At 40.2% G+C, this 12,388-nt stretch overlaps 1 protein-coding gene across 1 annotated transcript; it reads right to left on the bottom strand.

Moving 5' to 3' along the window:
- Positions 1-475: 475 nt before the first annotated feature.
- zgc:113363 (uncharacterized protein LOC791449 homolog) lies at positions 476-11,337 on the bottom strand. The gene is made up of 5 exons (XM_041800437.1): positions 11,082-11,337; positions 9,676-9,812; positions 5,862-5,999; positions 5,570-5,788; positions 476-2,819 (listed from the first exon to the last, which is right to left on the bottom strand). The coding sequence occupies exons 2-5, from the start codon at positions 9,809-9,811 to the stop codon at positions 2,548-2,550; spliced, it is 765 nt and encodes a 254-aa protein (XP_041656371.1). The 5' UTR covers position 9,812; positions 11,082-11,337; the 3' UTR covers positions 476-2,547.
- Between the last annotated feature and the right edge of the window lie 1,051 nt (positions 11,338-12,388).

Genomic DNA, 12,388 nt, shown 5'->3' with positions numbered 1-12,388 from the left:
TAGCATTGTCTCTCTGAAATGGTCAAGGCCTTCCCTGACAGAGACGTTGTCTGGATGGGAGCATATGTTGCTCTAAAAGCTCTCTCTACTTTCCAGCTTTGGTCCAGAGAAGACTTGCCCATTTAAGTTGCCTTTTGCAATTAAATGACAATTTTTCCCCGATTTAGTCACTTTTCACTCATTTTATGCAATGTTTTTGCCACTTTAAACTCATTATTTGGTCAATTCTCAACAATTTTTGACATTTTTATCCAGCTTTTTGCAATTTTTTGCCCCTCTTGTCACTTTTTTTTGCCACTTTTCACCCATTTAAGCTGGCTATTGCAACTAAATGGTACTAATTTTCCATTTTGCCACTCTTTGATGCTTTTTGCCCATTTTTCCCACCCTTTTTTCAATGTTTTTGCCCATTTTAGTCACTTTCACTTATTTTCTCCATGTTTTTAGCCACTTTTGGACCATTTTTGCCACCTGTGAGTCATTTTTTGCCACTTTTCTCCCCTTTTTGAAACTTTTATCCTGCATTTTGCAATTTTTTGACACTTTTTGACACTTCTTGCCAATTGAAGCTGCCTTTTGAAATTAAATGACACTTTCCCCCATTTCTACGCCTTTTTACCCAACTCAGTCACTTTTTACTCATTTTTTACAACATTTTTGCCCCTTTAAGCCGTTATTTGGTCACTCCCCCCCCGCTGTTTGCTGCTTTTTGACCATTTTTTCCACTTTGTGTTTTAACTGCCACTCCTGGGATGTTCCTAAGCCCATGCAGTGATTTCACTACAGAATCATGCCTGTTTTTAATGCGGTGGCCCCTGAGGGCCCCTTCAGCCTTGTCCCTTGCTCTCTTATAGACTGTAGATGGAGGAGAGTCAAACTCTGAGCTGTTTTACATGGAGGAACATTTTTCTTGAGACTGACTTTAAAGTTTAGATTTTTATTTAATTGTCGAAATCTGTTTTCACTTTAATATTAAATAATTTATTGGATAATATTTTGGTCAAATAAGTCAAATTTTATCGATCATGATTGATTTATGAAATCAGTAAAGGGGTAAAACATCCAGTACTTTCTATTGGAAGTATAATCAGAGCTGTATTCCTGTGGTTTAGACCCTGAGACTGCAGAGCAGAGAGGAAGCAAATGTTGGAGCTGTAGCAGCTGCAGTCCCTTCTTTGAATCTGTCCCCTGATCAAATGAAGTTTTTTTTTCTAAATCGCAGATGTACATGATGTTCTGACCCACATTTGTGAACCCTGTGACCCCTCCGAGGGTCCCAAACCACAGCTTTATCCCTGTTTGGAGATTGGTGTGTTTTCTGGGCAGCGATGTGAAGAAATCTGTGGAAAAACGAGACCAACTGTTGTTTCATTACAGCTGTGAGTCTCTCTCTCTTTGATGTCGGCCGCCCGCAGGTCAGAGGTCAGGTGGCGTTGTCATTTCAGTGATTTCCTGCTTCCTGTTTGGACGTCCTGTCACGTCACGCCAACCTCTACACAACAGACACTTCCTGTCCCTTCAGGATCCACTTCCTGCCCCTCCCGATCCCGCCCCTCCTGAGCTGTCAATCACAGCGGTTCCACTGTGGCGAGGACAGTCGGAGAGATGGGCTCATGTTTGCCGCTTTACATGAGGATGAAGATGAAGATTTTATAATCAAACTGCAGGACTTTTTCAGCTTTGTTCATCCGCTACTAAAAACAGTTCCCAAACAAAAACATATTTACCCTCAGATGCCAGAATATTTCTGATTTTGGACGCCATGTTTAAAATGAAAGGATCTGTCTTCTTCATGTAAGACAGAGAGCAGGTTTATACTGTTTTTGTTATATACGGTGTAAAATCAGTAGATCTGACTTCAACCTTTATCTGCGACACTTGTTCAAACCTTTTAACTCCTCCTACATCGTATGTTTTGTTGCTCTGATTGGTCAGTAAAGAATGTGACAGACAGGACGTTTGTCCAGTCACCGTCCAAGTTTTACTTTGAAAGGTTCCCTTCTATGGCGTGTTCCCACATGGATTTGAAACACATCCCCTATGACTCATCTGTGAACAATCAGAATCCAGCTGGTTTTGTGGCTGACACCTGTTCATGTTTTTAGGACACACTGTTCATGTGAGTCGATCTATCTGAGGTACAAGAAGGGTGAAAAATATTCTCTAAATCCAGTCAATCTTTATTCTCTTCCACCTTTCTTTCCAGTGTTTCATGACCATGAGTTTTTTTGGTTGTTTTTAAAGATTCATTTTTGGGACTTTTATTTTGAAAAAACAGTGGATAGAATAAGAAATCAGTAGGAGAGAAAGTGGAAAATAACATGCAGGGAAGGAGCCACGAGTCAGACTTAGACCACATCTGCTGCTTTGAGGACTATAACCTGGATGCATAGGGCGCCATCCAACCGCTACGCCGCCATCCTCCTGACGATAATTCTGTCTAGGCTAGAACGTTCTCTGACAGTTTGAGTTCACACTCCGATGAACAGCCAACAGTGTTTCTGTTTCCTCTGACATCATCCTGTAGTACCGCTCTGATTGGCTGCTCTATGCAGGGAAGCAGATGGAGCAGCACTCCAGACAGATCTCCAAACAGTCCGACGATCCGCAGCAGTCCTCCACAATCCCACAATCCAACACAGCCTGACACGCCTCCTCCGTACACGCCGCATCACCCGCCGCCTCCATGCAGCAGCAGCAGCAAACCGTGGAGTCGCAGCAGCCGCCGCCGATTCCACACGCCAGACACTCGCCCAACGCGGAACACATGGACAGCATCTCACAGTACAGACACGCCAGGAGGCAGTGAATGCAACAGTCTGCAAAATAACAGGACAGACAGGAGACAGTGAATGCAACAGTCTGCAAAATAACAGGACAGACAGGAGACAGTGAATGCAACAGTCTGCAAAATAACAGGACAGACAGGAGACAGTGAATGCAACAGTCTGCAAAATAACAGGACAGACAGGAGACAGTGAATGCAACAGTCTGCAAAATAACAGGACAGACAGGAGACAGTGAATGCAACAGTCTGCAAAATAACAGGACAGACAGGAGACAGTGAATGCAACAGTCTGCAAAATAACAGGACAGACAGGAGGCAGTGAATGCAACAGTCTGCAAAATAACAGGACAGACAGGAGACAGTGAATGCAACAGTCTGGATAATAACAGGACAGACAGGAGACAGTGAATGCAACAGTCTGGATAATAACAGGACAGACAGGAGACAGTGAATGCAACAGTCTGGATAATAACAGAGAAAAACAGGAGACAGTGAATGCAACAGTCTGCAAAATAACAGGACAGACAGGAGACAGTGAATGCAACAGTCTGCGAAATAACAGGACAGACAGGAGACAGTGAATGCAACAGTCTGGCTAATAACAGGACAGACAGGAGACAGTGAATGCAACAGTCTGGATAATAACAGAGAAAAACAGGAGACAGTGAATGCAACAGTCTGCAAAATAACAGGACAGACAGGAGACAGTGAATGCAACAGTCTGCGAAATAACAGGACAGACAGGAGACAGTGAATGCAACAGTCTGGCTAATAACAGGACAGACAGGAGACAGTGAATGCAACAGTCTGGATAATAACAGAGAAAAACAGGAGACAGTGAATGCAACAGTCTGCAAAATAACAGGACAGACAGGAGACAGTGAATGCAACAGTCTGCATAATAACAGGAAAGACAGAGACAGTGAATGCAACAGTCTGGATAATAACAGAAAAACAGGAGACAGTGAATGCAACAGTCTGGATAATAACAGAGAAAAACAGGAGACAGTGAATGCAACAGTCTGGATAATAACAGAGAAAAACAGGAGACAGTGAATGCAACAGTCTGCGAAATAACAGGACAGACAGGAGACAGTGAATGCAACAGTCTGGCTAATAACAGGACAGACAGGAGACAGTGAATGCAACAGTCTGGATAATAACAGAGAAAAACAGGAGACAGTGAATGCAACAGTCTGCAAAATAACAGGACAGACAGGAGACAGTGAATGCAACAGTCTGCAAAATAACAGAACAGACAAGAGACAGTGAATGCAACAGTCTGGATAATAACAGAGAAAAACAGGAGACAGTGAATGCAACAGTCTGGATAATAACAGAGAAAAACAGGAGACAGTGAATGCAACAGTCTGGATAATAACAGAGAAAAACAGGAGACAGTGAATGCAACAGTCTGCAAAATAACAGAACAGACAGGAGACAGTGAATGCAACAGTCTGCAAAATAACAGGACAGACGGGAGACAGTGAATGCAACAGTCTGGAAAATAACAGAGAAAAACAGGAGACAGTGAATGCAACAGTCTGCAAAATAACAGAGAAAAACAGGAGACAGTGAATGCAACAGTCGGGATAATAACAGGACAGACAGGAGACAGTGAATGCAACAGTCTGCAAAATAACAGAGAAAAACAGGAGACAGTGAATGCAACAGTCGGGATAATAACAGGACAGACAGGAGACAGTGAATGCAACAGTCTGGATAATAACAGAGAAAAACAGGAGACAGTGAATGCAACAGTCTGCCCCTACTGTGTTCTCACTGTTGTACCTCACAGACCCATAAACCAGGTGGTGGTTCTAGTTTTTAACTTTATTTTTAGTCTCTGTGTGCCGGTCTGGCTCAGATCTGCGTGTTTGTAAAACCAGACTGGTGCTGGGAGGGTCGTCTGTGTTCAGTAGAGATAAGCTGACCTCCGTGGTGGAGGTGTTCGCTGATAAACACTGACATGAGAGTTCTTCGTTGCTTCCTGTCAGCCTGAAAAAGCCAACCCTCTGTCTGACTCTGCATTCAGGAGCAGATTTTTATTCTGGTCTATATTTCCACCAGGAGCATGATGGGAAAACTCTGAACCAGTGTTGTTATGAAACCAGAATTTTAACCTTGGACATGAGTCTGATAAGTATAATTACATTTTATACAGTGATAACAAATGTATTAGCCCCCCCTAACCCTAACCACAGTCAGGTTTCTGCCACAGCTGCCCTAAATGAACAGCATTGATAATTACCAAAATCATTTTTTATGTTTCTGCAATGGTTAATACACCAATATGTAGAAGCTCTTTAACCCAAATGATATTTTCAATGCTAAAATATAATTTTTATTGTTATCCATGAATTTTCAAATGTACTGATTTACAAAAAAACCTGAAAAAACAGTAAAGCACATTAATATTTATTGATTAATATGTCAAATTATAGTTATTTACTGTCATTCCTGAACAGAAAAATGAGTTTTAGTGGTTGAATGTTGTGCTTGATTAATTTCTGACTTCTCAGAGAAGCCCAGTGAGCCGGCTCAAATTTGGGTGAATTCAGTTTGAAATTCCTCATTCCTGTTCAAAATGGTAAAACGTGGAGAGCTGACTGAAAATGAGAGAGTCCGCATTAAAGCACTTCATGATGCTGGATGGTCTCTGAGACAGAGATGACAGCTGGTCTAATACATTTGTTAAGCACTGTATTTATATAATAACTAAAATTTAATTCAAGATTCAAACTTTCCTGCAGCGCCCCCTGTAGGGAAAGATCTGCTCACCGTCTCCTGCGACCTCCTTAATGTGGGCGGCGTCTGTCTTCATGGAGGTGTGGCTTTTAGAGGAGGAGAGGCGCTTCTGATTGGTGTGTTGATGATGATGATGATGAAGGCTGCAGGAGCGTCTGTTACAGGTGGACGAGCGAGACGGAGGAGGAGAGGGGAGAGAGGGAGATGGAGGAGTGCAGATGGGGGGAGGAGACGCTGATGAGGCGTCCACACCTAGGAGACGAAGTGATGACATCAGCGGTGACATCAGACGGTAAACATCTGAGAGTGTGACCAGGTGGGTTACCTTTTTGTTTGCGCTGAGCTGAGGTGGGCGGGGTTGGGAGGAGGCGGGAGACGTCATTGGTGCAGGAGGTGTCGATTAAAGAGTCGTCACTGCTGTCAGCATCCTCTGACCTATCAGAGAGAGGGGGAGGAGCCTCTTCTGCAGGAAGAAGGGAATTCATGCAACTCGGAATCAACACATCATGGTTTGGTTTTGCATTGAGGATTAAATCTGGTTTATACCTCTGTATTGAATCTGCACCATAGTGAGCTCTGCATACTTGGGCATTGGTTCGTTTGCATTTTTCTGCAATTCTCCACCCAAACACTACCCTGCAGGGAGGTTTTTATGGCAGTTCCTGGTCCTGCTGCTACCCAGCTAGTTGTTTTGGATACTCAAATTGAATGTTTCTGTTGGAGTTGAGCTGATAAATACTGAACATTAGTTGATTATGCTGGAGTTACTGCAAAGAAGGAAAAAGAGGCCACATCAGAGGAGATGGAAATTACCGCCGCTCATCAACCAAGAAGAGGACGGGGGAATTTTTGACAGTCTTGAGGAAATGCATGCCTGATATTTTCATCAGCCATCAGGTAGATTTGGTTAGTTTGATTGTCTTTTGCAGCCACAATCTGCCTGACAACATGACTCAGAGACTGCAACCGATGCTGCCCAGCAGACCAATCACAGGGCTGCAGTCTGAGTCGTTTTGAGAAACATTTTTGAGGAGATGCACGTCAGCCTTTATGGGCCCCCTGCAGTAGCTGGGCCCCAGAAAGCTTAGCCCTTTTCCCCCTCATAGGACGGTCCTGCACATGCCTCGGTCTTCAGGCAGTCTAAGGCAGGGGTGTCAAACTCAAGGCCCGGGGACCAAAATATGGCCCCTGGTGGAGATATATCTGGCCCACAAGATCATATTATATTTCTATTAAATTTCCTCCAGTATAAAAATTTAAACTTAACCTTTATCATTTAAAATATCCTTGTTAAATCATAAAAATCTGAAATAGAGTAAAAATATTCAGATAAAAATTCAGGAAAGAAGGAAAAGAGATTAACCCCTTAAAGCCTGTTGTATCATATTTGATACATACTTTTATGATACCTCTATCTCACCAATAGGATTGATAAATTACTAAAAAAAACCTTCTGAATAAAATCTGGTAAATGATAAAAATGCCCTGAAGTGGATCATCAGTTACCCAAAACACCTTATGTACCAAATGAGATACAAAAATACAAATGTTAAATTTTATGGAAATTTGGATTTTTAGAATTTCAGTAGAAATTGAAATAAATATTTCAGTTCCAAAAAATCAGAATTTTCTGGCAATAATTTGTGTATTCAGGCTTTAATAGGTTAATTTGTGTGTTCATGCCTTATTTGCAATATTGTATCTCAAAATTTTGACTTTTTATTTTATACTTTGACCTTTTCAACTCATAATTTTGATATTTAATATTATATTATGACCTTTTAGATACACATTTTTTAATTTGGAGTCTGATTTTTAACCTTTACACCCTTTTTTGTTTAGTTTTAAGTCATATTTTGACCTTTCGACTCTTAACTTCAACTTTTAAATCCCATATTTGGACTTTTTAGACTTTCAATTTAAAAATGTAACTCATATTTTGGCCTTTTAAATTTATGATTTTGATGTTCTCATATATTTGCATTTCTTAAAACATTATTTTGCTATTTTTAGTTTTGTGTTTTGAACCCTTGGACTAATAAGGTTGACATTTTATCTCAGATTTTGAGCCTTTAATCTTATAATTTTGACTTTTTATTCTATACTTTGACCTTTTCAACTTATAATTTTGATATTTTATATTATATTGTGACATTTTAGATACACATTTTTTTAATTTGGAGTCTGATTTTTAACCTTTAAACTCCTTATTTTAATATTAAGCCATATTTTGAACGTTTTAACTCTTAATTTCAACTTTTAAATCACATATTTTGACATTTTAGACTTACAATTTAAAAATGTAACTCATATTTTGACCCCTTTAATTAATTATTTTGATGTTCTCATATATTTGCATTTCTTAAAACATTATTTTGCTATTTGAGTTTTGTGTTTTGACCCCTTGGACTAATAAGGTTGACTTTTTATCTCAGATTTTGAGCCTTTAAGCTTTTCATTTTGACTTTTCATTTTAAAGTGATTTATAATCAGTGCTTAGTTTTTAATTTCTTTATTTCTAGTGAAAGTGATGTTGACAGTTTACGGTCCAATTTGAACCCTCTCAGGCTCTCGGGTTAGACTCTAATCCAGAATCTGGCCCCTGCTGTGGTTCAGTCAGACACCCCTGGTGTTAGAGACACAATCATGGAGAAAACCAGAGTCAGACTGGATTATCCTCCAGAAGCTCTCATCATTCCACCTACCTATCCGTGTGACTAAACAGTCTCTGAGGCGAGGTTTCTACATCACCTGCTCCCTTCACAGAACTCTCCTATACCAGGAATTTACTGTAAATAGGAACCGGTCAGCTCAAAGGTCCCTTCTATGGTCAGCTCTGCTTGCTTCAGCTCATCTCTGAGTCAGGCTTCCTGCCATACCATTTACACGCCTGTTGACCTGGATAAGAACATGAAGACGGCTCCCAGCTGAAAGGGAGACACATGTAATGTTCAGAGGAGACCAAGAATGATCCTAACGTCATCATCCTCTCCTGTACTTGCTCGTTTCCTGAGTATTTCTTGCTGCGCTCTCACACCAGCTCAGCTCTGACTTCACGCTGAAATTTAAGTGAAGCAGACGGGAGAGCATCCTGGTAAGTCTGAGTGGAAATGTGTCTGTTTACATTCACTCCTGCAGCTCACCCCAAACCTCCTGGAGTTTTCAGGAGTTTTGTTCAAGAGTGAGTCGGATAAATTACAACGATCTATGGCAGGAGTTACTCTGACGGACTGAAGAATGTGCAGACAAGCATTCTCAAAAAGAGCTCAGAGACTTCCAGCGTGGTTCTGTGATGATGCCGCCTTTGCAATAAAACCGTTCATGCTGGATATTCCACAGTCAGCTGTCAGTGATATTTTTAGAAAGTGGAAGAGTTTAGGAGCAACAGCAGCTAGGCCATGAAGCAGAAGACCAATGACTGCTAAGGATCATGGGTAAAAGTCTCCAAGGCTCTGCTGATTCCATCACTGAAGAGTCTAAAACAGCAGCAGGAGCTTCATGAATGGGTTTCCATGGCAACAGCTGCATGAGTCCAATGAAAGCGTCAGAGTGAGTGGAGTAAAACACACCGACACTGGACTGTGGAGCAGTGGAAAGGACAGAAGGAGTCCCTGTCGGTGGAATGGTCATTTGTCCAAATACTTTTGTCCATATAGTGTAGCATTAAGCTCCAGTGGGAAACAAAGATCAGTGAGGGTTTACCTGAATGTACAGGTGAGCTTTGACTAGATTTAGTTTCCTGTTGTTGTTGCAGACAGGAGTTTTTTAAAAAGCTTCAGATTAAACTCACTGAAATATTTTTCAGTCTGAATGTTTCTGAGTTTCACCTTCAAACGTAAAACTTATTTATTTATTCAATACGAAACGTGACGATTGTTTTGGGACAGAGTGACACAGCCTGACAGGAAGTAGTGCTTGTAAATCTCAGCTCAGGCTAAAACACAGAAACAGGAAGTGGTCTAACAGCATCCTCCTCAGGATGTGGATCCAGACGTGGAGACGAGTCCGTTTAACTGCTCCCAGGTCAGCGCCGGTTTGTGATGTCATCACGAAACCCCCAGTGATAATGTCGATTAATGGACTCAATCTAAAGTTAGATATTTTATTTTCAGTTTCCTATGATGATGTCATCACCTCACCTGTATTTATCTCACCTGTGCTGTGATGTGGGAGTGTCCCATTGGCTGTCGGCTGGCTGGAGATGCAGTCTGATTGGCTCTTGGTGGCCCCGCTCTCAGTGATGTCAGAGGTGGTAGACTGTGACGTCACATCCATCCTGACGATAAATTATTATTCATCAGATTCAGAGATGTATGCTGAGATTTACTCATTTATTTTAGCCGGTACTGATATTTAACCCTTTAAAGCCTGAATACACAAATTATTACGAGAAAATTCCTTTTTTTGGAACTGAAATGATTATTTCACTTTCTACTGAAATTAAAAATGTAAATCCCTTTTGTTAAAAAAAGGATTAAAATAGGTTAAAATGGGTTGATAATGGCAAACAAAAATGGCGGAAAAGGTGGTGAAATGGATTTTTAAAGTAGCAGAAAATGGGTTAGAAGTGGAAAAAAAGGCAAAAATGGGTTAAAGTGGCAAAAATGGAAAATAAATAGTGGTAAAAGGGAGTTAAAAAGTGGCTGAAATGGCTTCAAATAGGCAAAAGTGGGTGGGAATTTGGTGGAATGGGAAGGAAAATTGATGTACAATGGCATAAACTGTTAACTGAGAAAAATGGGCAGATATTGACAGAAATTGGTTAAACCACCAAAACTGGGCATATCTAATGGTAAAATGTGGTTAAAATCGAAAAACATTGGGTGTAAAAAGGATTTAATAGTGGCAGTAATGGGTCAACAGAGGAAACATGAAGCTTAAGAGGCAATAATTGGTTTAGAAATAGCAAAAACAGGCAGAAAAAAGCAGCGAAAGAGTTTAAAACTGAACAAAATAGGTTTTAAAAGACAAAAATGTTAAAACTGGTGGGAAAAAATGATGAAAAGGGGTAAAAAAAAATATGACAAAATTGGTGTAAAGTGGCAACAGTGTAATTTAAAAAATATTCTTGGTTTTTTAGGACATCTGGAGACCCCCCGTCAGTGTCTCGCGACCCCAACGGGGGTCCTGACCCCAAAGTTGAGAACCACTGCTCTGCAAAACAGTTTATAACCAGTCGTGAGTTAAAATTACAAAAAATTAAGACGTGAGTTAAAATTACATCTCATCATAAAATTGAACTAATCTTTTTCAAGATAAAACTTGTTTAAAAAATTTTGTTCAAATAAATTTACTAGGTAAGTAAGAGGACAATGAATATTAACGGAGCAGACATTTAAAAATAAATATATCATCGTATCCTGAGCCTGTGTGCCCTCATAAAGATAAAATGATGAACACGTTTTTATCAAGGTTATCACCCTGAAATGACTCCGAACATGCGCACTGAGCCTTATCTAAATGTGAGTAAACAGCCTTACAATGTAAAACAGTGAGTGGATTAGAGGAAACAGCAGAACAACAGAACAGAGGAAAAGACTCCCACCTGTAGTCCGTTAGACTCTCCTCTTCTTCCTTTCTTTCTTTCTTTCTTTCTTTCTTTCTTTATTTCTTCTGTCTCTTCTCTGTCTTTCAGTCTTTCAGTCTCTCTCTGACTGAACTTTTCACAATAAACAGTCTGCCGTAGTGTTTGAAGCGCGCGCATGCGTGTTACTGCCTCCTCCGTTCCTTTGCTGATAAAAAAACAAACACCTTTATTTGTTTGCTACTACACTTGATAATAAATTATTTTCTCCCATGCTTTCTTCCTCACACAAATGTGAAGGTTTAGAGTTAAACATAAATAATTTGTTCTAACTCCCTCTGCAGGTTTTGGTCTGTGAAGAAGTAACTCCGTGTTTTATTGCTGCCACCTGCTGGACTTTCTGAGAACGGCATTAGAAATAGTTTTCCTCATCTTAATAGGGGTGGGAAAAAGAGGGCCCACGGCCCTTCTCCTCACAAGTTAACTCTAAATACCAGTGAACTGTAAACATGAAGAAAACGAGACAAAATCTGCCAGGAAAACACTTAAAAAATGAAATACCTAATTTCTAATCTCTGATTTCTGATCAAGACTACATTACCGAGAATCAGGTCAGAACACTAAGGGAGGAAAAAGTCAGAATCCAGAGATTACACCATAGGCACTAATAAAAGCCCATACCATCACAGATGCAGGCACAGAACTGAGGAACATTTTTCTAAATTGTTCCACAATTTTTAGACTCAGTTTTTCACAGATTGGTGAACCTCTGCCCATTCTGGGAGACTCTGCCTCTCTAAAATGCCCCTTTTATACCCAGTCAGGTTACTCACCTGTTGATAATTAACCTGATTAGTTTGGTGCTCTAGCTGTTTTTCATCAGCACTACTTACTTTTCCAGCCTTTTGACTCCATGTCCCTACTTTTTTGAGATGTGTTGGTGCCATCAAATTCAAAATGAGCGTATGTTTTTCATGAAATGGTGAAATATCCCAGTTTTAACATCTGATATGTTTTTTCTATTGTGAATCGAATATGGGTTTATGAGATTTGACAATCATTGTCTTCTGTTTTTATTTACTTTGTAACTGTGCCCCAACTTTTTTGGAATTAAAGTTGTAGGTAGAAAAGTGAATAGAAGCATAAATAACAATTTTATTTAATTTGCAAATAAGTTTTGGGATCATATGATAAAGAAAAAAATGTAATTTATTAGTATTTCCTATGGTAAAATAAAAAGAACGGATGGATTTTCAGTTTGGGACCCTCTGTGCTGAATGGTGTTTATGCAGTTCCGTCTCCGTCCTGTAGGAGTCGCTGCTGCCACC

The sequence above is a fragment of the Cheilinus undulatus genome, linkage group 11 (assembly GCF_018320785.1).
Source record: "Cheilinus undulatus linkage group 11, ASM1832078v1, whole genome shotgun sequence".
In the NCBI taxonomy this organism is placed as follows: Eukaryota; Metazoa; Chordata; class Actinopteri; order Labriformes; family Labridae; genus Cheilinus; species Cheilinus undulatus.
The sequence above is the reverse complement of the archived record's forward strand: the minus strand, read 5'-3'. Positions and strand labels throughout refer to the sequence as shown.